General features: G+C 43.8%; 1 protein-coding gene across 7 annotated transcripts in view; it reads left to right on the top strand.

The window, feature by feature from the left end:
• Positions 1-24,649, top strand: part of LOC132773014 (tyrosine-protein phosphatase non-receptor type substrate 1-like) — a 659,100-nt gene that overhangs the window by 627,555 nt on the left and 6,896 nt on the right. For all 7 annotated transcript variants that reach the window (XM_060771884.2, XM_060771886.2, XM_060771881.2 and 4 more), the window contains 4 exons: positions 10,674-11,015; positions 12,186-12,284; positions 15,509-15,530; positions 22,883-22,922. In XM_060771884.2, coding sequence (XP_060627867.2) covers positions 10,674-11,015; positions 12,186-12,284; positions 15,509-15,530; positions 22,883-22,922 — 503 coding nt within the window. The remainder of the gene's footprint in view (positions 1-10,673; positions 11,016-12,185; positions 12,285-15,508; positions 15,531-22,882; positions 22,923-24,649) is intronic.

Raw genomic sequence — 24,649 nt, 5'->3', positions numbered from 1 at the left:
GCTATGACTTCAGATTCTACCTCTGTAGAAATTGAATATCATCACCACAACAGTCTGAACACACCCATCACATCCAATTTCAAAAAATAAGTGGGATTTTACGTTTACTGCCTCTTCGTGATACAGAATCCTTGGAGTTGGAAGGGCCATCCAGTCCAACCCCATGCCATCCAAGGAGGCACAATCAATAGGATAGACAGCCTCTGTGGAAAAGCCTCCAGAGAAGGAGACTCCACCACACTCCCAGGCAGCCTATGCCACTCTCTAGGAAGTTCTTCCTAATCTTTTCAGTCAAATCTCTTTCCCAGCCATTTGAAACCATTGCCCCCTTATGCCCTGATCTCTAGAACAGCAGAAAACCAGTCTTCCCCCTCCTCCTTCTCAATGGGATGCCCTTTGAAATCTTGAAACATGGCTTTCTTCTCTCTTCTCCCAGCTAAATATCCCCCAGGAGGAAAGGAGGAAGGGAAAAGAGAAGGAAGGAAAGAAGAGAGGAAGAGAAGGAAGGGTGGAAGGGAATGGAGGGAGAGGGGGAAGGAAAGAGAGAGGAAGGAAAGACAAAAAGGAAGGGAGGGAGGGAGGGAGGGGAGAGAGGGAAGGAAGGAGGAAAAAGAGAAGGGAGGAAGGGAGGGACCAAAGGGTGAAAGGGAAGGAAGAAGCTGGGAGAAAGGGAGATAAGGAAGTAAGGGAGGGAAATATGGAAGGAAGGAGAAGTGGAATGAAGGGAGGGAAGGAAGGAAGGAGGGAATGAAGGGAGGGAGGGAGGAAGGAGAAAGAGGGAGGGAGGGAAGAAAAAGGGAAGGAAGGAAGGAAGGAAGGAAGGAAGGAAGGAAGGAAGGAAGGAAGGAAGGGTGAAAGGGAAGAAAGAAGGGGGAGAAAGAGGGAAGTAAGGGAGGGAGGGAAAGATGGAAGGAAGTAAGGAGAAGTGGAATGAAGGGAGGGAAGGAAGGATGGAGGGAATGAAGGGAGGGAGGGAGGGAAAGGAAGGAAGGAAGGAGAAAGAGGGGAGGGAGGGAGGGAAGGAAGGAAGGGTGAAATGGAGGGGGAGGGAAGGAGAAAGAGGTAGAGAGGGAAGGAGGGAGGAAAGAGGCAAGGAAGGAAGGATGAAAGCATGGAAGGGAAGGAAGTATGGAGGGAAAAAGAGGGAGGTTTGAAGGGAGGGAAGGAAGGAAGGGTGGAATGGAGGGGGAGGGGAGGGAAGGAGAAAAAATGGAGAGGGGGAAGGAGGGAGGAAAGAGGCAAGGAACTAAGGATGAAAGGATGGAAGGGAATGAAGTGGGGAGGTAGAAAGTGGGAGGTTTGAAGGGAGGGAAGGAAGGAAGGGTGAAATGGAGGGGGAGGGAAGGAGAAAGAGGTAGAGAGGGAAGGAGGGAGGAAAGAGGCAAGGAAGGAAGGATGAAAGCGTGGAAGGGAAGGAAGTATGGAGGGAAAAAGAGGGAGGTTTGAAGGGAGGGAAGGAAGGAAGGGTGGAATGGAGGGGGAGGGGAGGGAAGGAGAAAAAATGGAGAGGGGGAAGGAGGGAGGAAAGAGGCAAGGAACTAAGGATGAAAGGATGGAAGGGAATGAAGTGGGGAGGTAGAAAGTGGGAGGTTTGAAGGGAGGGAAGGAAGGAAGGGTGGAATGGAGGGGGGAGGGAAGGAGAAAGATGGAAAGAAGGAAGGAGGGAGGATAGAGGCAAAGAAGGAAGGATGAAAGGGAAGGAAGGCGGGAGGGAGAAAGGGAGGTTTGAAGGAAGGGAGGGAAAGAAAGAGAAAAGGAAAGAAGGATAGGATGGTGAGAGAGAGGAGGGCCTGAGAAAAAAGCCCAAGGAGCCACATCCGCCCCCCTCCCCCAAGGCCTCGGTTTGACTATACCTGATTTAGAGATGATAGACTAGGGACCCACCAACTCCAGTCTTCTAACTCCCAGAATTCCTGACCATTGAACAAGCTGGCTAGACCTTCTGGGAGTTGGAGGCCCAAAAAGCTGGAGGATACCTGGGATAGATTGAATACCATAGATTGAATGGCATAGATCTCCAGGTAAGGATATAAAATAATCTCACTTGAGACTTTGGAGAGCCAGGCCGAGTTGTCACCTTCTAGGCTCCATGGACCACTGGTTTGACCCATTCTAATGAAGCTTCTGCCTTTCCTAAAAGAAGAGACACTTCCTCACTTGCAGCCAAAAATCAACAGCAACAAAATGCAGCCATGCATTAAATCAAAAATAAACATTTAAACCAATGTGCCTAGCAGGAAAAGAAAAACATTTAATTTGGTGCTAGAAAAGAAAGAAAGAAAGAAGGTAGGTAGTACAGGTTGACTCTCATTTATCCAAGATGCTTGAGAACAGATATTTTTCGCTTTGTATTTGCATCTACATAATGAGTGAGGGATAGCAAGGGAAAGAGACGAGTTATGCATCCAGCTTCCACTGAGATTTTCTCAGGGAACTATCATTCTGCCACAATCAGGAATTTGATGGGGAAAACGAAGTGGGAGCACAAAAGCATTCAGCAGCAATGGACTCAGGCAGTGCTGGAAGGCTTTAGCAGCCTGCCAATCCCGGTTGCACTTGCATCCCAATATCTAGGTTGCCCACTCCATTCTGCCATTACCCAGATGGAAGGAAAACACAGTGTAATGTATTATCAAAGGCCTTCATGGTCAGAATCACTGGGTTGTTGTAGGTTTTTTGGACTATATGGCCATGTTCTAGAACAGTGTTTCTCAACCTGGGGATCGGGACCCCTGAGGGGTGTCAGAGGGGTCACCAAAGACCATCAGAAAACACAGTATTTTCTGATGGTCATGAGGATTCCATGTGGGAAGTTTGAGCCAATTCTATCGTTGGTGGAGTTCAGAATGTTCTTTGATTGCAATGAACTATAAATCCCAGCAACTACAACTCCCAAAAGTCAAGTTCTATTTTCCCCAGGCTCCACCAGTGTTCACATTTGCGCATATTGAGTATTTGTGCCAAGCTTGGTCCAGATCCACCATTGCGTGAGTCCACAGTGCTCTCTAGATATAGGTGAACTACAACTCTCAAACTCAAGGTCAATACCCACCACACCCTTCCAGTGTTTTCCATTGGTCATGGGAGTTCAGTGTGGCAAATTAGGTTCAAATCCATCGCTGGTGGAGTTGAGAATGCTCTTTGATTATAGGTGAACTATAAATCCCAGCAACTACAACTCCCAAATTACAAAATCATTTCTCCCCCAACCCCACTAGCATTTACATGTGGGTGCATTGGGTATTTGTGCCCAGTTTGGTCCAGTGAATAAAAATATATCTTGCATATCTGATGTTTACATTATGATTTATAACAGTAGTAAATTTATGACTGTTATGAAGTAGCAACAAAAACAGTGTTGGGGGTCACCACAACATGAGGTTATATGTTATATGTATGAGGTTATATGTATTAAGGGGTCACGGCATTAGGAAGGTTGAGAACCACTGTTTTAGAAGCATTCTCTCCTGATGTTTCGCCTGCATCTATGGCAGGCATCCTCAGAGGTTATGAGGTCAGAACAACAACCCAAACACAGTGTACATTGGCTGGACAGTCAGAGCTTTGCAACATATCCTGATCCTATGGCTGCTAGATGCATTTGAACTTTTATTCCCCTTGAGATATGCTTTTGACAGGGGAGTTGTGTAAGTCCAGCAGCAGAACCCAGATTGGGTTGTCGTTTTTTCGGGCTATATGGCCATGTTCTAGAGGCATCCTCTCCTGACGTTTCGCCTGCATCTATGGCAAGCATCCCCAGAGGTAGTGAGGTCTGTTGGAACTAGGAAAAGGGGTTTATATATCTGTGGAATGATCAGAGTGAGACCAAGGACTCTTGTCTGCTGGAGCTAGGTGTGAATGTTTCAACTGACCACCTTGATTAGCATATAATGGCCTGACAGTGCCTAGAGCAGAATTTTGTTGAGAGGTGATTTTGTTGAGAGGTGATCCAAAGTCTCAACCCAGATCCCCCCCTTTCCCCTTTTTCTTACCAGTTTTCAGACTTGTGCCAAATAGTTTCTGGAGAAAAACTCAGATGGGACTGGATGTGTAATTAGCCCCCTTTCCCCAAGAGCGGAAGAGGAAGGGGCAACAATAATTTTCTGCATTTGAGGTCTTTTGGATTCCAGAAAATTGGGACTCAACCTGAAATTCGTTTGTGGTCTCATTCTGAAGTTGAGTTGCACTATGGAGGTGTCCACTCAAGTACTTAGAGCCGGCATGGGCAAACTTCGGCCCTTCGGGTGTTTTGGACTTCAACTCCCACAATTCCTAACAGCCTACCGGCTGTTAGGAATTGTGGGAGTTGAAGTCCAAAACACCCGAAGGGCCGAAGTTTGCCCATGCCCAACTTAGAGCCAAAGCTAGTAAATCCTAAATTTTCCATACTTTTTTTAAGAGTATGAATCCCGCAATCCTTTACCATTGGCTTCTGGGGACTGAAGTTTCAGAAATGCCCGAAAGTTCACATGTAATCTATGGATTTCAATTCCTCATTCATCTTAAGAACATAAGGAGGCATTATTCTGGATGAGAGCGGTAGTTGAGGATTTATTTTCTTCCTATGGGAAGTTGCCTATGGGAAGTCCACTAGCAAGCCATTAAATGCTGTTTCCTCTGGCTCTCTATGGAATTGATTGAGCCAGCCTGATCGAATGAGACATGTCTTATGGTCTTAAGCAGTAGGCAGTGTTGAATAAAGACAGGCCCTACAGCCATGCTCACAAGTTGCATTCCTTGTCAAAGACAGATTACTATATGGTTTTTCTATTATTTAAACTCGGGTGACCAAACAATCCGCTTTGCCCAAACCTCATTTTTTTAGACCAATTGAATTACTAAGATTAGAAACCATATTTAAACTTTTTTAGTAGTCAAAAACAGTTTTCTCAAGTGTTGGGGAACTCTAATGGGTAGGATTTAGGGTGCATCTACACCGTAAAATTAATGCAGTTTTACTTTACTTACTTACTTACTTAGGCGATCCCTCGCTTTCCGAGGATGATTGTCTTCCAATAGTCTTGTGGGTCCGTATGTGGCTGTGGAGCCCTATTCTTGTTCTGCATCTTCTTCCACAGTGAGGGCATTGGTTTCCAGGTGGAAGGCGGTCTTAGCTGGGGTTGGCTTGATGCGCCTTCCTCTTGGCAGGTTTCTCTCTTTCACTCTCCATTCGTGCCTCCTCAAATTCTGCAGCACTGCTGGTCACAGCTGACCTCCAGCTGGAGCGGTCAAGGGCCAGGGCTTCCCAGTTCTGTCTATGCCAGAGTTTTTAAGGTTGGCTTTGAGCCCATCTTTAAACCTCTTTTCCTGCCCACCAACATTCCGTTTTCCATTCTTGAGTTCGGAGTAGAGGAACTGCTTTGGGAGACGGTGGTCGGGCATGCGGACAACATGGGCGGTCCAGCGGAGTTGGTGGCGGAGGACCATCGCTTCAGTGCTGGTGGTCTTTGCTTCTTCCAGCACGCTGACGTTTCCCCGCTTGTCTTCCCAAGAGATTTAACTGCCATGGTTCAAATCTAAGGAATACTGGGAATTGTAGTTTAGCAAGACACCTGCCCTTTTTGATAAAGAAGGCAAAAGACCTGGGTTGTTGTAGGTTTTTCTGGGCTATATGGCCATGCTCTAGAGGCATTTTCTCCTGACGTTTCGCCTGCATCCATGGCAAGCATCCTCAGAGGTAGTGAGGTCTGTTGGAAGTAGGAAAATGGGTTTATATATCTGTGGAATGACCCAGGTGGGGCAAAGGACTCTTGTCTGCTGGAGCTAGGTGTGAATGTTTCAACTGACCACCTTGATTAGCATTTGATGGCTTGGCAGTGCCTGGGGAATCTTTTGTTGAGAAGTGATTAGATGTGCCTGATTGTCTACTCTCTGTTGTTTTGCTGTTGTAAGGCAAAAGACCTTGCATTGAACCATGACACTTAAAGTAGTATCAAACTGCATTCATTTGACAGTGTAGATCAGGCATTGCCAAAGTTTGCCCATACCTGATGTAGATGAACCTCTAGATAGGCAAAAATATTAAAGTTTGGGTTTGTTTTACATGAAAATACACATGAGTGTTTTTTATGTTTTCTGTACAGAAAACAGAAATATTTTGACACAGAAAAATGTGGCATTCTGTGCAGAAACAAATATATTGTGCAAGAAACATGTTTTCTGCACAGTAAATGTAGCTTTCTGCAAACATACAAAAACCCGCATGCAATTTTTTTTTGCTCAATGTAAATCGTGAACTGTAAATAGTCTGACAATCATGCAGTTTTTGATATCTTTCATACTACAAGGAGAAAACTGTGTATTTTAGTTCATTCCTGCTGGTGAGAATGAAAATAGTGAAGATTTACATCCCTATAAACTAGAGGTATGTAATTCGGCCAGAACCAACCCATTACGCAAAGTTAGCATTTGCAGTATAGTTCATGTTGCCCAGGGGCGCTCTTTGGGGAAAATAAATCTTGAAATATGAGAGTTGTAGTTGCTGGGATTTATAGTTCACCTACAATCAAAGAGCATTCTGAACTCCACCAATGATGGAATTGAACCAAATATGGTACACAGAACTCCCACGACAAACAGAAAATGTATATCAGTGATTGGTTGGGGGGGGGGGGGAATACTGTTTGTTTACCGTTGAAAATTACACAGGGCCGCCTCTGGCCAGAAGGCATCCCCTTTCAGGGTCCATTGTCGGCTGACCCCTCATTCTGTTTACCAGGAAATTATTCAAAAGCGGAGGGTTGTTGGCATTTTCATGTGGCAAAGATTCAGCCCATTGGTTACAATGAGAAATGTTAAAGGATCCATCTTCAGTCATGTTAAGGCCTATCTGCATGAAACCTACCTTAGTTTTAGGCCCCATTTACAACTGAAGGCCTGTCCAGTTTCAAAACAATTCACCTATCTACTAATTTTTTAGAATTATTTTAAGCTTTAACCATAACATAGAATCATAGAATCAAAGAGTTGAAAGAGACCTCATGGGCCATCCAGTCCAACCCCATTCTTCCAAGAAGCAGGAATATTGCATTCAAATCACCCCTGACAAATGGCCATCCAGCCTCTGTTTAAAAGCTTCCAAAGAAGGAGCCTCCACCACACTCTGGGACAGAGAGTTCCACTGCTGAACGGCTCTCACAGTCAGGAAGTTCTTCCTCATGTTTAGATGGAATATCCTCTCTTGTAGTTTGAAGCCATTCTTCCATTGCGTCCTAGTCTCCAAGGAAGCAGAAAACAAGCTTGCTCCCTCCTCCCTGTGGCTTCCTCTCACATATTTATACATGGCTATCATATCTCCTCTCAGCCTTCTCTTCCTCAGGCTAAACATGCCCATCTCCTTAAGCCACTCCTCATAGGGCTTGTTCTCCAGACCCTTGATCATTTTAGTCGCCCTCCTCTGGACACATTCCAGCTTGTCAATATCTCTCTTCAATGGTGGTGCCCAGAATTGGACACAATATTCCAGGTGTGATCTAACCAAAGCAGAAAAGGGGTAGCATGACTTCCCTAGATCTAGACACTATGCTCCTATTGATGCAGATCACAAGAGAAGGTTCTGGGAATTGTAGTCACCGGTTGTGTCCATTCTCAGCCAATTAGAGCATGGATACAGCCAAGCTTTTTATTGGCTGAGAAACAGAAAGAGAGAAAAACTTCAACTCCCATCATGCTCCAAGAGGAATTTTTCAATTCCTCTCCTGTGTAAGTGCTGCTGGGAAAGCGAGTTCCCATCAGGGCCCTCTCTGGAGAAGGAGCCTAGGAAGCTTTCCAAAGGAAATGGACACCAGAGAGAGAGAAAAAGACACTGCAATAACTCCGCGGCAGCTCCTGCCTCAGGTATACTGCAGACGTAATGCCTGTAGCTGATAAAATCTGGCTCTCTTAATCCATTTTGCTGGGTTGTAGGTTTTTTCGAGCTATATGGCCATGTTGTAGAGGCATTGCCTCTAGAACAGTGTTTCTCAAGCTGGGGGTCGGGACCCCTCGGGGGGTCACGAAGGGGTGTCAGAGGGGTCACCAAAGACTATCAGAAAACACAGTATATTCTGTTGCTCATGAGTGTTCTGTGTGGAAAGTTTGGCACAATTCTGTCGTTGCTGTGGTTCAGAATGATCTGATTGTAGGTGAACTATAAATCCCAGCAACTACAACTTCCAAATGTCAAGGTCTAGTTTCCCCAAACTCCACCAGTGTTCACATTTCAGCATATTGAATATTGCTGCCAAGTTTGGTCTAGATCTATCATTGTTTGAGTCCACACTGCTTTCTGGATATAGATGAACTACAACTCCCAAACTCAAGGACAATGCCCACCAACATCTTCCAGTATTTTCTGTTTGTCCTGGGTGTTCTGTGTGCCAAGTTTGGTTCAATTCCATTGTTGGTGGAGTTCAGAATGCTCTTTGCTTGTAGGTGAACTATAAATCCCATAAAACTATAAAACTCTCAAATGACGAAAATCAACTCTCCCATCAAACCCAACAGCATTCAAATTTGGGCATATTGGGTATTTGTGCCAAATTTGGTCCGAGGAATGAAAACACATCCTGCATGTCAGATATTTGCATTACGATTCATAACAATAGCAAAATTACAGTTGTGAAGTAGCAACGAAAATAATTTTATGGTTGGGGATCACCACAACATGAGGAGATGTATTAAGGGGTCACGGCATTAGGGGGGGTTGAGAACCACTGCTCTAGAACATGGCCATATAGCCCGAAAAAACCTACAACAACCCAGTGATTCCGGCCATGAAAGCCTTCGACAATACATTTAGCTGGGCTTTTTGGCTCCTTCCTCCCCAGTCTGTTTTTGGAGATTATACAAAACAGACCACCAAATACTACAAATCTTTTTCGTTCAAACTGATTTGGGCCCCAGCCTATTATAAACCACTAGTAAAATCTCCAGAATTAAGTTTCTGAGACATAACTGAAATCAATCCTAAGTCTCTTAAGCACCATTCAGCCCAATGATATTTATTTCTAGCTGCAGGGTTCAGATTGCAAAACAGCCAACTGAAATACAGCTTCACAAATGATAGTAAAATAGCTTTGGTCACTTTTTGCCTGGAATCTCGAGTCTCTTTCAGGGCAAGGTCCTTTAAGAGAGACACTGACAAGCAGAATTGCGTCCAGAGCAGGCATGACAGAGATGGTAAGAGATCTACGAATTAAGCCTTAGGAGAAATGATTGAGGGAACTGAGCACATTTAGTCTGGAGAAGAGAAGATTGAGAGGTAACATGGCAGCCAGCTTGAAATATCTGCAGGAATGTCAGTTGAAAGACGGAGAAAGCTTGTTCTTTGATGTTGCTCCAGAGGGTAGGATTCGAGCCAGTGGATTGAAATAACAAGAAAGGCAATTCCAGCATGAGAAAGGGCCTCCAGATGGCAAGATGTGTTTTTGGCAATGGTCCCACTATGCGACATCAAGTGCCGCCTCACAACTTCCAAAAGGACTCCAGTAGCAGAAATCAATAGATCTGCTGGGACAAGATTTGTTCCGACAGTGTCTTTGCTTGCTTAATTCTGGATGCTGTATTCAGCACTTCAGGTGACAATGCCACAGAATGCCTATGCTGTAGGTCTTGTTCTATACTCATTCTGCAGCCAAAGGTGACTCTAAGGCAGAATTGGGCCCATATTGTCCCTCTCAAGAGTCCTTCAAGACTGTGGTGCCCCTACAACACCTATCTATCTATCTATCTATCTATCTATCTATCTATCTATCTATATGTTTCCTCCATCCATCACCATCAACTTGGCCCTCTCAGAGTCTTTTTGGTCCTAACTGAGGCTGAAAGTAATTTCCTCTTAGAAAGGTGCCTCAGGGATGGCTCAAAATTGGCCAGAATTGCATCCTACATACCTAGAGAACATATAGAGGACAAAATAAAGTTTGCAAAAGCACATTTTCATTGCCTGGTGGGCAATTCAGCTTGTCGGAGGTGCTTTGATTCTGTGCTCTTACATGGCAGAGGATTAGACTGGATGACCCGTGTGGTCTCTTCCAACTTTTATGATTCTGTAAAAACACCCTAGAGACCAAATGTAATCCACAGGATATACCACAGGGTGTTTTTTTCCTATTGTACAAGGGTTAAGAGGAAGAACCTTTCCTAGTTCTAAAATAGAAGCTAAAAGTCATCCTGACATTAGAGTTGAAGGAGGCCATAACCCTGGTGATGTTCTCACTGCAGAGTTGTTGCTGTTGTGTGCCTTAAGTAGTTTCTGATGTATGGTGTCCCTGAGGTGAGCCTCTCACAGAGCTTTCTTGGCAAGATTTGTTCAATTCTAATCTCCCATAGCTCTAGGCCAATACTCAAATCCATGATGGCTCACCAGAACATACGTTGCTCAATCAGAGGTTGGGGACACTGAATGTCAGCTCGGGAGTACTGATGTGTATCAATAGCCCAATGTTCATTAAGACAATCTAAATAGGTATCTGTTCCCTGCATCATTTAGTCCCCTGCATCATTTGTGTGACGTTTTAGCGGAGGAGCATAGGCTACTGTTGGAAGATTTAGGGTGTTCTTTCCAACTATACACTAAAGTCATGACAAAATTTAGTCCCAGTCCAACCCTGTTTATAATCCAAAAAATATATATACATCCCTAGATTAATTGTAAGGTTTTGACACCAATGTCTTTGGCTTTATTTGCACAGTTCCACCTAACGTCCGAGTGGAAATCGACCCGCCTCCTCCTGTCCACCTGAACCATACTGTGACTGTCACCTGCAACGTGGAGAATTTTTATCCGAATGACGTCATCGTGACCTGGCCTGAAAATGACAAGAGTGAAACAGTAACTGATGAATCTCCGATCCAGCATTGGGATGGAACTTTCTCTCTCAAGAGCTCTCTGGTGGTGAAGGCGACTGAAGAGAGGAATCTGTCCATATTTACTTGCCTGGTCAGACATAACTCTCAGCCTCCAGTTAACAAAACAGCAACGTTGATCATCCGATCCTATACTGAAGGAAATGATAGTAGCGAGTCCACTGAAGGTGAATGTGGGAAATGACACAACCAAAATTTGGTGCTTTGGTATTTCCGCCCTCTCTGCTGAATCCATACAAATTTACAGTTTGTTCTGCATGTCATCTTGCACTGGATATACATCCACCATGTTGTGGAGAGTATCTGCATGCAGCCATGTAAACACCAGATCTCTGCACTTAAAAGGAGAAGGCTGTCACTTAGTTGTAGAGCAAATGTTTTGCATGCAGAATAGGCCAGATTGTGTCCCCAGAATCTCTAAGGGAGAACTTGGGAGAGATCTGGTCTGAAACCATGGAGATAATCACCATCATTAAGTGCAGACCACTCTTCCCCAACTTGGTGCCCTCTGAGTTATGCTTGAGGCTGAATTTTGGAGAGGAGTTGTTCTCCAACACATCTGGAAGGTACCAAGTTGAAGAGCATACTGGTAAAAGTGGACAAATGTTTAAATAGAACATTACCTTTGCATGTTCCTGTCTCAACCCATTTTTCCACCACTGAGACCATGTCTACCAACTCATCCAGAGATGCCCTCAGTTAAAAGTGTTGGTGGAACCAAGAAACAGGGCCTTCTCTGTTACCACATTTGGGCTATAGATCACCAAGTCCCAGGAGATCCAAGTTGTCCCATCTCTGTGAATATTTCATCCCCCTTCTGAAGTTGTTTGCTTCTTTGAGCCAAGCTTGAGTCTGCAGCCTCTCTGATCCATGCCATTGCTCCATCTAGGAAATTATTTATCCGTGCTTACATCTTCTGTCACTTCTTGTTCCATCTCATCTCACGGCAATATTGGCTGAGATCCTACATCAAGGAGATGAAGCGTTAATCCATGGACTTAGGCAGCAGCACAGCAATGTTTGCCTTGTTAGTGGATTGTGCTGTGGCACAACTGAGTGTGCAGCCATATTTGCATGTGCAACAGACATCACACAATGTGTAAACAACCATCTGCATGCACAGCGCACTTGCACTTCACGCACAACTCCATTTCTGCATACATGAACTCAATGTAGATGATGTACAGCTGTCTCCAATGGCGTATGTGGGAGGACTCATGCATGAGTAAAACACCAACAGAATCCTATCTGTTATTAGTTTGGCTTTTTTGTGTTAACCATTTAAAGTACCTCATTTGAGATAGGAAGCCAACTCTAAATACAATCTCTTTTTGCAGGTGACATGACCGTCTTCATCATCGTTGCAGTGGTTTGCCTGCTCCTTGTAGTGTTGGTGATTTCAATTATCTACCTCGTCATAGCAAGGCATCAGAAAGGTAAATACACATGTGTGTCTATCTTTATTTATTTATTTATTTATTTACTTTGCTTATATACCGCTGTATCTCAAGCCCGAAGGCGACTCACGGCGGTTCACAAACAGTAAAAACAGTAGAAACAGCAGTGGTTCCATACAACATATAACAATTGACTTAACACATTATCCATAAATTACCAATAAGCAATTACAATGCACAATTATTACAAAAAACAACCGTACCCAATCTTCTCATCATCCAAGCGTAGTCCAGGTTCGTCGTCCATTGTTCCATTCCTATGTTCCATTACCAGATTGCATTAAATTACTCAAACGCCTGCACAAACATCCAGGTCTTCACCTTTTTGCGGAATACCATTAGAGATGGTGCTAGTCTAATGTCCGTAGGAAGGGCGTTCCACAGCCGAGGAGCCACCATCGAGAAGGCCCTATCTCTCGTCCCCGCCAGCCGAGCTTGAGAAGCAGGTGGGATCGAGAGCAGGGTCTCCCCGGAAGATCTCAAAGTCCTGGTGGGTTCATAGGCAGAGATGCGGTCAGATAGGTATCTTTCCTTCATTGGTCTCACTCAAAACCCCATGCAGTAAGCCAGTGGTTCTCAACCTGGAGTCCCCAGATGTTTTTGGCCTACAACTTTACCAGCTGTTAAGATTTCTGGGAGTTGAAGGTCAAAAACATCTGGGGATCCCAGGTTGGGAACCTCTGCAGTAAGCAGTGCACTTGCACTAATAGCAGGAATCAGAGCATAGGGATGGTCTTTTTTTGGACTACAGCTTTTGGACTACAACTCCCGAAATCCTCTAGGATGTGAACTGGTATCCTCAAAGAACATGTGAATAACAGTGGTTCCAGTAACAATTATTGGCAGTGAAATATTGTAAATTCAAAGATCTCTGTGTTGGCTGGACTGTATAAGTGGGAGTTTTCTCTGGCAATCAATGCTGGTGTCTCTCCAAATTAGAGTTCCCAGGATTCCTTGAGTCATGGCAATTAAAGTTCTGCCAAACTATTTCTACAGTAAATACACCCAATGTTCAATTAGGTAGACCAGTTGTCTGACTCTGTATGAGGTAACTTTCTATGTTCCATCTCAGTGACTATGATGGCTTGTCAGGCAGCCACAAAACCACAATTAGGACCCATAGTTTGTTTTTGGCTGACCAACTCCGTTTTGCATCAACCACGGCTTGTTGTTACGTATCATCTTGGTGTGTCCATGACTTGCTTCCTAAGCTGAAAGAGCAGTTGACAAAAGGGGAAGGGAGAAGGTCAACAGATTTCTTTATTCCTCTGTAGAACATTTCATAGATAAAGCAACAAGCCAAGGCTAACATCAAGGATGGCATAATGTGATATGAAAATGCAATTCTTGCTTGGGAATCAAATAGAAACTTTTTGCATAGATAGATAGATAGTTTGCCCTTCATCTAGAATGGATAATAATATAGTTTATGCTTCATTTTGAAATACAAATGCAATAATAACCATACTGTTAGAAATGGTATACTGCCATGATGTTGTTTTGTGTCTTCAAGCCATTATCATGAAAGAGAGGAGCGGGTTTGGACAAGACTTGTTTGGAGAGAGTTTGTCTTTGCCTTCCTCTGAAGCTGCGAGAGTGTGACTTGCTAAAGGTTAGCCCATAGCCAAGCAGGGATGTGGCTCGTAATATCTCAGAGAACTTTCCCTGTTATGGTCGGTGTGATGCAATGGTTTCAGCATTGGATTATGACTCCAGAGACCAGGATTTGATTCTCTGCTTGGCTATGGAAATCCAGTGGTGATCTTGAGGGAGTCGCACACTCTCCGCTGCAGAAAATCCCATAAGATGGTTGTGTTAGGGTCGCTATAAGTCAGAAATGGCTCAGAGACCTTTCCCAGTTATGGTTGGTGTGATGCAATGGTTTCAGCATTTGATTATGGCTCTAGAGACCAGGATTTGATTCCCTGCTTGGCTATGGAAATCCAGTGGTGACCTTGAGGGAGTCGCACACTCTCAGCCGCAGAAAATCCCATAAGATGGTTGCATGAGGATCGCTATAAGTTAGAAATGGCTTAAAGGCACACAACAACAATAACCACAACAATGTTAGAGTTGACTTGAAGGTGAGTCTACACTGAGTCTACACTGTGAGTATACACTGACCCTATAATGCATTTTAAAACTGTATTATATGACAATGAGATGAAGCTTCAGTCTTCAGAATATAACTCAATATTTTGTGATTTCGAATTACACTTAGCATCTTGAATCACATCTTTAAAATTCAGGTTAAAACTCAGAATGGGTTCAGGGATCCGTCACTCTTGAAAATTATAGAGAGCTTGACAGGTTACAATTGATGCTGTTGCCAGTATTGAATTATTTTGTGAAATAATAATGGAATCACATTTCAAAAATAATGTAGAGCATTAGAACAGTCATTTTATTGGTATCCTAATCGTATGAGTTACTCTTAAAGATATTTTCTATAGTCCTTTCCCCAGAATTATTTTCGTACGTTGTGTTATTCTCTTATCAATTCTACGGGATTATTCCCTCAAAATGAAATAGGAGGAATAGTAATGAGTAGTGCAACAAACAACAAGTTCCTTATTTTCATAACTACAGGACGTTATTTGGAAACACTCTAGCAAATAATGAAACAAATTTTTGAAAGTAACTTTTAAAGGTCTGAAATTGTGTTTAAGGCCCCTTCTACACTTCCCTATATCCCAGAATCTGATCCCAGATTATCTGCTTTGGATTATATGAGTCCACATTGCCAGATAAGCAGACAACCTGGGATCAGATCCTGGGATATAGGGCAGTGTATATCCACAATTTACACTAGTTTTTCAAAGGGAATAGTGACCCAGAAAAGATTGAGAAGGAAAATAACCAAGGCTTATAGAAGGATGTGTCCCCCTCAAGTGTCTTGGAAGGGACGGAATAATTTATTTATTTATTTACTTTGCTTATATACCGCTGTATCTCAAGCCCGAAGGCGACTCACGGCGGTTCACAAACAGTAGAAACAGTAGAAACAGCAGTGGTTCCATACAACATATAACAATTGACTTAACACATTATCCATAAATTACCAATAAGCAATTACAATGCACAATTATTACAAAAAACAACCGTACCCAATCTTCTCATCATCCAAGCATAGTCCAGGTTTATTGACATCCAGCGGAAAATGGTATTCCAACTAATGCAATTGTTTCTTATCTCCTTTGCAGGGAAAGACCCTACATCTGTAAGGTAAGTTTGACCATACTGCTGAGTATTAGGATACTTACTGACCAGAGTATAATCGCTAGAGCAGCCTCCTCACCCCCCACAAAAGAGATCTGATGCACTCTCAGTTATGTTGAATTACGTCTCTCATCTTTCCCATCGAATCCAATGGTCAAAGCTGAGCATGATGTTCTTCAGTCACAGTTGAAACCCAGAAGTAGAAACCACATGTCTCTGAAGAGCTTGTTGGGCTGGAATTCCAACCATGGGACTTCACCATTGTTTCTGATGTCTAGTAGGCTGCTGGGAATTGTAGAAGAGTAACACTTGGAAAGCCATCATGGCATAGTGGTTTGAGTGCTGGAATTACAACTTTGTAGACCAGAGTTTGATTCCCCATTCTGTGCCTCTGGTGTCGCTATAAGGAGGTCCTCCATTGTGCATGTGGCAGGGCTCAGGCTGCATTGTAGCAAGGGGTCTGTTGTTTGCGCTTCTCCACACTCGCATGTCATGAACTTCATTTCGTGGCCCCATTTCTTAAGGTTGGCTCTGCACCTTGTGGTGCCAGAGCACAGCCTGTTCAGTGCCATCCAAGTCGCCCAATCTTCTGTGTGCCCAGGAGGGAGTCTTTCATTCAGTATCAGCCATGGCTTTAGGTTCTGTGTTCTAGCCTGCCACTTTTGGACTCTTGCCTGCTGAGATGTTCCTGCGAGTATCTCTTAGAGAACTATTTCTTGATTTAAGGTATTGGTGTGCTGGCTGATATTCGAACAGGGGAGTTGCTAATGCATTTCAGTCTTTATGAAAGCCCACACTCAAAGCTCCAGGATTTTTGGAAATGGGGAGGAATCTAGTTAAAAGAACAACTTTCCCAACTCTCAAATAAGCGAACATCTCTTATAAGAAGGAATCCCTGGGAACCCTCGCTAACACTTAATGTGAATCCTACTCATCCATTGTGTCTTCTCTGAACATGGCTCTCCACTTTGGAGAGCCACGTTGCTTCTGCACTTGTGTTCAACAAATCCCTTTTCAACACTTGCAAAGGCTGAGGTTGTACCAGGGCTGCTGGAGAGGCCACCAAGGAGATTTTTAAAGAAAGCCTTTAAGCAAGGTTGCCTTCCTGTTTGTTTTGAAACCTAAGCAGTGGTCACCTCTGGAGACTTATTATTTTGTTGGCTGGCTTTCTTGCCGTCTTTGCTTGTTGTTGTCCTGGATGCTCTTCCACCATCGCTGCCCTCCAAGGCTTCTTTACGTATTTCATCCTGGCTTTGTGCAATTGTTTCTACTTTTCTTATTCACCAAGATCCTATATCGGGATTGTGCGGTCTAACTCTCCAGAGTTATGTTTTGACAACCCTTGTGTTAATGGATAGCTAAATGTGCAGTCCAGTTCATTATCTTAACTGAGATCCTCATGGTATAAATTTCTGCTGACAGAATTATGATATCGACTTGTGTTTAAGTTGACCTTGTGTATAAGTCAATGACAGATTTTGGGGTCAGGGACCCATTCATAAGTCAAAGGTCATTCCATGGACAGGGCAAAACATCAACAGCATTTGCCTTTCGCCACACTACTCAGAAAAGAGAATGATTCCTTTCTGAAATAAGAGTTAAAGTGCTCATGCTGATTTTTTTTGGAGCTGATTTTGGACTAAAATGTATAGACTTATACACAAGTTCAGTGTTCCCTCACTTATCACGGGTGTTACGTTCCAGGACCACTCGCAATAAATGAAAATCCGTGAAGTAGGGACACTAGAGAGATATTGACAAGCTGGAATGTGTCCAGAGGAGGGCAACTAAAATGATCAAGGGTCTGGAGAACAAGCCCTATGAGGAGCGGCTTAAGGAGCTGGGCATGTTCAGCCTGAAGAAGAGAAGGCTAAGAAGAGATATGATAGCCATGTATAAATATGTGAGAGAAAGCCACAGGGAGGAGGGAGCAAGCTTGTTTTCTGCTTCCCTGGAGACTAGGACACAATGGAACAATGGCTTCAAACTACAAGAGAGGAGATTCCATCTGAACATTAGGAAGAACTTCCTGACTGTGAGAGCTGTTCAGCAGTGGAACTCTCTGCCCTGGAGTGTGGTGGAGGCTCCTTCTTTGGAAGCTTTTAAACAGAGGCTAGATGGCCATCTGTCAGGGGTGATTTGAATGCAATATTCCTGCTTCTTGGCAGGAGGTTGGACTGGATGACCCATGAGGTCTCTTCCAACTCTTTGATTCTATGATTCTATATATATACACACAGTATTTACAATCCTATTTACTGTAAATCGTAATTTTGTATTATTTATAATATTTTTTAGTATTGAAATTAATATTTTTAATATATTTTTATACATTTTGTGGTTTTAAAATCAGAAATGGCTTGTCTGACTTACCAGGCAAGGGCGGTTGCAACGGTGGGCGCACACCCGCCCGCAATTTTCCTGCTTCTTGGCAGGGGGTTAGACTGGATGGCCCATGAGGTCTCTTCCAACTATATGATTCTATGATTCTAACAGCACTGCATGCAGTCATCCTGGCCACATGACCTTGGAGGTATCTATGGACAACCCTGGTTCTTCGGTATAGAAATGGAGATGAGCACCACTCCGCAGAGTTGAATACAACGTCAAGGGGAAACCTTCACCTTTCTAAGACAGTATCAGAATCTCACTAGACTAGATCCGCCTAGTCAAAGCCATGGTATTCCCTGTAGTCACCTACGGATGTGAGAGCTGGACCTTAGGGAAGGCTGAGCGAAGGAAGAGAGATGCTTTTGAGCTGTGGTGTTGGAGGAAAGTTCTGAGAGTGCCTTGGACTGCGAGAAGATCCAACCAGTCCATCCTCCAGGAAGTAAAGCCCAACTGCTCATTGGAGGGAAGGAGACTAGAGACAAAGTTGAAGTCCTTTGGCCACATCATGAGGAGACAGCAAAGCCTGGAGAAGACAATTATGCTGGGGAAAGTGGAAGGTAAAAGGAAGAGAGGCCAACCAAGAGCAAGATGGATGGATGGCATCCTTGAAGTGACTGGATTGACCTTGAAGGAGCTGGGGGTGGTGACAGCCGACAGGGAGCTCTGCCGTGGGCTGGTCCATGAGGTCACGAAGAGTCAGAGACGACTGAACGAATGAACAACAACATCAGAATCTCAGCCATTGTTTTAGATTTCCTTGCTGTTCACCATCTCGACTTTTCTTAGAAAAGTGGAGTACAGTTTTTAACTATTTTTAAGTTCCCGTTGGTTAATCAGATGGATCCTTCTTACAAAACTTCATGACTTGGATTGATTAAGATTTATTGCCTGCCATTTTGTCAAGGGCTCCAGAAGGTTAAGAGGAGTCTAATTGCAAATGTCCCCCTCGTGCCATTTAGCCAAATGACATTGAAAACGACGTGGCCGTTATTTATTTTCTCATTAATTTTGTAACCCGTTTTTTTCATGTAAAAGACAGTGAACATGATGTAAATTAATACACAACGAGGCAGTTTTGCAAAAAGACAGATAGAAGAGCTGACAAAAAGTCGGTCGACACCAGCCAGTCAAAAACCATGCTAAGACTAAAATAGCTCAAAGCAGGACACCCTGTTTCTTCTTCCTTCCCACTCCATTTTGCAATCACAACAACCCTGTGAGGCGGGTTAGGCTAAAAGAGGAGACAGTGTGAACAACGGGTTTTTGGATCTTATTTTCTAAATGGATCCAGGAATAAAAGAAGGGAAATGTGGGAGAAATCCAGAATGTTAAAATATCAAAATCCCTTTATCCATTTCTTTGAACCATTTGGGGAGTTTTTTTTAATCATGTCAGAAACAACTTGAGAACCTGCAAGTTGCTTCTGATATGAGAGAACTGGCCATCTGCAGAGATGTTGCCCAGAGGATGCCTGGATGCGTTACCATCCTGTGGGAGGCTTCTCTCATGTCCCTGCATGGGAAGCTGAGGCTGACAGATGGGAGCTCACCCGTCACACGGATTTTAACCACCGACCTTCAGGTCAGCAGTTCAGCCAGCACAAGGGTTTAACCTATTGCACCATCACAGCTCCATTTGGGGAGGTATAATCCAAAGAAGGTGACTTGTCCACGTTCTGGCAAAATAATAGTCAAAGAATTGTCGAAGGCTTTCATGGCTGGAATCACTAGGTTCTTGTGGGTTTTTTCGGGCTATAGGGCCATGTTCTAGAGGCATTTCTCCTGACGTTTCGCCTGCATCTATGGCAAGCATCCTCAGAGGTAGTGAGGTCTGTTGGAAATAGGACAATGGGTTTATATATCTGTGGAATGACTGGGGTGGGGCAAAGAGCTCTCTGCTGAAGCTAGGTGTGAATGTTTCAGCTGACCACCTTCATTAGCATTTGAAGGCCTGCCTGAGCCTGGGAAAACCTTTTGTTGAGAGGTGTTAAGATGTGCCTGGTTGTTTCCTCTCTGCTGTTTTGCTGTTGTAATTTTAGAGTTTTTTAATACTGGTAACCAGATTTTGTTCATTTTCATGGTCTCCTCCTTTCTGTTGAAATTGTCCACATGCTTGTGGATTTCAAGGGCTGCTCTGTGTAGTCTGACATGGTGGTTGTTGGTGTGGTCCAGCATTTCTGTGTTCTCAAATAATATGCTGTGTCCAGGCTGGTTCATCAGGTGCTCTGCTATGGCTGACTTCTCTGGTTGAAGTAGTCTGCAGTGCCTTTCATGTTCCTTGATTCGTGTTTGGGCGCTGCGTTTGGTGGTCCCTATGTAGACTTGTTCACAGCTGCATGGTATACAGTAGACTCCTGCAGAGGTGAGAGGATCCCTCTTGTCCTTTGCTGAACGTAGCACACCAACAACCACCATGTCAGACTACAAAGAGAAGCCATTGAAATCCACAAGCATGTGGACAATTTCAACAGAAAGGAAGAGACCATGAAAATGAACAAAATCTGGCTACCAGTATTAAAAAAACTCTAAAATTACAACAGCAAAACAGCAGAGAGGAAACAACCAGGCACATCTGAACACCTCTCAACAAAAGATTTTCCCAGGCTCAGCCAGGCCTTCAAATGCTAATGAAGGTGTTCAGTTGAAACATTCACACCTAGCTCCAGCAGAGAAGAGCTCTTTGCCCCACCCCAGCCATTCCACAGATATATAAACCCATTGTCCTAATTCCAACAGACCTCACTACCTCTGCGGATGTTTGCCATAGATGCAGGCGAAACGTCAGGAGAAATGCCTCTAGAACATGGCCCTATAGCCCGAAAAAACCCACAAGAACCTAATAGTCAAAGAACTTGCAATAGTTCTTCCTAGAGTTAACAAATATGTTAAGTTGGGAAATAGCTTTCCACCCCCAAAGTGTGACCTTTGGATGCTAGTGATTTAAACTCCAAATTGAAGCTGGAACATGCCAAAGAAGGGCAACCAAAAGGTCTGGAAGCCAAGCCCAGTGAGGAATGGCTGAGGGAGCTGGGGATGTTTAGTTTGGAGAAGAGAAGGTTGAGAGAAAGGGACATAATGACCATGTTTAAATATTAGAAAGGATGTCATAGTGAGAAAGGAGCAGGCTTGTTTTCTGGCGCTCTAGAGACTCAATAATGGATTCAAGCAAAAGGGAGAAAAATGAATTTTCCTGGATTTAAAATTACTTTGAGGATGGAACTACGGAAGAATTGCATTCCTAGTTTGTATATGCCTTGTGTGTACGCTTACCAATCTATAGGTATAGTTGTATTTACATCTATACCAGCATTTCTCAACCTGGGGGTTGAGACCTCTAGGAGGGTTTTGAGTGGGTGTTAGAGGGGTCTCCAAAGACCATCGAAAATACAGTATTTTCTGTTGGTTATGGGGGGTTCTGTGTGGGAAGTTTAGCCCAATTCTCTTATTGGTGGGTTCAGAATGCTCTTTCATTGTAGGTGAACTACAAATCCCAGCAACTATAACTCCCAAATGTCAAGTCGTTTTCCCCCAAACTCCATCAGTGTTCACATTTGGGCATATTGAGTATTCATGCCAAGTTTGGTCCAGATCCATCGTTGTTTGAATCCACAGTGCTCTCTGGATGTCAGTGAACGACTACTCCAAAACACAAGGCCAATGCCCACCAAACCCAGTATTTGCTGTTGGTCATGGGAGTTCCGTGTGCCAAGTTTGGTTCAGTTCCATTATTGATGGAGTTCAAAATGCTCTTTGATTGTAGGTGAACTATAAATCCCAGCAACTACAACTCCCAAATGACAAGATCCTTTCTTCCATCCTTCCCTCTCTCTTTCTCCTTCCATCCTTCCTTCCCTTTTGTCTTTCCTTCCTTCTCTCTTTCCTTTAAACTTCCCTTCTTTCATTCCATCATTTCTCTTCCTTCTTCCCCCTCCTTTTCCTCCTTCTTTCTCCTTCCATCTTTCCCTTCCACCCTTTCATCCTTCCCTCCCTCTCTCCCTCTTTCACCTTCCTTCCTTCCTTCCTTCCTTCCTTCCTTCCTTCCTCCCTCACTCCCTTCCCTTTTTCTTTCCTTCCTTTTCTCTTTCCTTTATCCTTCCCATCTTTCTTTCCATCTTTCTATTCCTCCTTCCCTCCCTCCCTTTCTTCCCTTTTTCTCTTTCCATCCTTCCCTTCCACCCTTTTGTACTTCCTTCCCTCTCTCCCTCTTTCTCCTTTCTTTCTTCCTTCCATTTTGTCTTTCCTTCTTTCCCTCTTTCCTTTATCCTTCCCTTCTTTCCTTCCTTCTTTCTCTTCCTTCCTTCCTTCCCTTTTGTCTTCCCTTTTTCCTCTTCCTTCCCTCTCTCCCTCTTTCTCCTTTCTTTCTTCCTTCCATTTTGTCTTTCCTTCTTTCTCTCTTTCCTTTATCCTTTCCTTCTTTCCTTCCATCTTTCTCTTCCTCCCTCCCTCCCCTTTTGTCTTTCTTCCCTCTTTCCTCCTTCCCTTCCTTCCTTCCTTCCTTCCTTCCTTCCTTCTTTCCTTCCATTCATCACCAGGCAGCCAGTCCTCCTAGCAATGAGTGCTATCATGAGGCCACCATGTTAGAAAGTTTGCCCATGCCTGGCTTGGAGTGTCCCTTCCTGAATGGCAGAAAGATTTCTGGCTGAATGGCCCTCTTCCAATTCTATATAATTTTATGAGTTTCATTCTTCTTTGTACCTCTGCTATTTGCAGACCGTATGGTGGGGTCAGGAGGCCATATGGCTTTTTGGAATTGAAATTTTTGGGGGGAACCCACTTGGGACAGAACCGTAACTGAGTGATAAGGAGGGGGTCGCACATTCCCTTCATCAAGCCAAGAGGTCTTGGCACAGCCAAACAAGCAGCTGGTGCCAAGGTACATATTCAAAGAGACAGACTAAGAAGGAATAATATTAGACTTACTTTTCTGTTTTGTAATTCTATGGGATTTTTTTTTTGTCACTGTTTCAGGCTACATGAAGCTGAGAAGACTTCCGGAGCAACAAACCAAGTAAGTTCTGCTGAATTTCTTGAGATACAGAGGTCATAATAATGGTGAATTCCGTTCTCTTTTTCACTTTCTAATAATCTACACTGTACTGTCATCACAGCTGGAGAGCACTTTAACTGTCAAGGCTCCACCTTGTAGAATACTGGGATTTGTAGTTTGGGGGGGGGGGGCTGGCAGTCTCTGCTATAACGCTCTAGTCCATATCCCGGAGGTACAATGCTAGAGCTCCCAAAAGATATCTTTCTAAGTACCTCTCCAAACTACACATCCCAGGATCACATAGGATGTAGACCAGTGTTCTGTCATGCGCTGGGCCTGTAAAGAATTGCCTTTAAAATAGGATGTGCAACTTGAGCCCAGCGGGAAGCCAGGGGGCCCCAAAGAGAAGTTCTCAAGGATTTTCCACCACAAATGGTCTTTAGATGGCTTGTGAAGTATAACAAAGTCCTTCATTAATGAACAATCAAACAGAAACTTGTCTTCAATAAGTTAAACAAATGATTCCAGGCTTTTATGCAACTGGTGGCTTCCTTAATCTTGTCCACGAGGGACAGGCAATTGTCTTTAATAACTGTTTCTTTACTTTAAAGGAAAATCCCCTTTTTAACTTCTCCCAGGCTGACGGTAATCTAAGCCTTACTGATGTGGGCTCCGCTACCGGGTCGAACTGCGTCTCGAGCACCGAGTGGACCTACCAGTAAAGCCAGTAGATTCTCCAGCTGGAGTTCTTTGGTCTTCCAAACTGTTTATCCTCCGAAATTCCTCGAAGCTTTAGGGCTGTTTCCCTGGAAATCTTTGGAAATCTTTGGATGCTCTTAAGATGCTCTTAAGACTGTTCTCCCCCAGAAAGTCTTAAGGGTTGAAACTTTTGTACTGGAGAAGCTTGTACACGTCCTCTAAATTAGCTTTCATTACTGAGACTAAAAATGGCTCCCTTCCCTTCCCAATTGCCCTGAACAAGGGGTGAAACCAAAACTTAACAATGATGGACAGGTGACTTGCCCTACGACTGCAACCAAAGGAAGCCACCTTTCTGCAGAATCCATGAAACCTTGGACTGCAAGCAAACATTTAATACAAAGCAAATAAAGTTGGACCTCCTGGTATAGCCGTACCAGCACAACCAGGCATGGGCAAACTTCAACCCTCCAGGTGTTTTGGACTTCAACTCCCACAATTCCTAACAGCCTACTGGCTGAAGTTTACCCATGCCTAATGTAAGCAGTTAAAATGGTGCCAAACTATTGCAGCTGTGCAGTGTATGTACACTCCCTGTCTTAGAAAATCCTACCAAAAATGATCTTTTTTGTGATGAGTCCACCCTGCTTTATAAACATGGAAAGAAATGGACGAAAACGTTTTCTCTGGGTTGTTGTAGGTTTTTCGGGCTATATGGCCATGGTCTAGAGGCATTCTCTCCTGACATTTCGCCTGCATCTATGGCAAGCATCCTCAGAGGTAGTGAGGTCTGTTGGAACTAGGACAAAGGGTTTATATATCTGTGGAATGACCAGGGTGAGACAAAGGACTCTTGTCTGCTTGAGCTAGGTGTGAATGTTTCAACTGACCACCTTGATTAGTAAAAAAGTTTTCTGATTTGCCCGGAGGACATTCATAGAGGATGTGGGATTGAACATCTTGGATATTCGAGGGCTGGGGTGTTAACTGTTTTCACAAATATGAATAGGTTCTTTTAGTTTGGACTAAAACCCGGAGTGGACTTGCCA

The sequence above is a fragment of the Anolis sagrei genome, chromosome 4 (assembly GCF_037176765.1).
Source record: "Anolis sagrei isolate rAnoSag1 chromosome 4, rAnoSag1.mat, whole genome shotgun sequence".
Taxonomy (NCBI): Eukaryota; Metazoa; Chordata; class Lepidosauria; order Squamata; family Dactyloidae; genus Anolis; species Anolis sagrei.
This window is presented reverse-complemented; position numbering and strand designations above follow the sequence as displayed.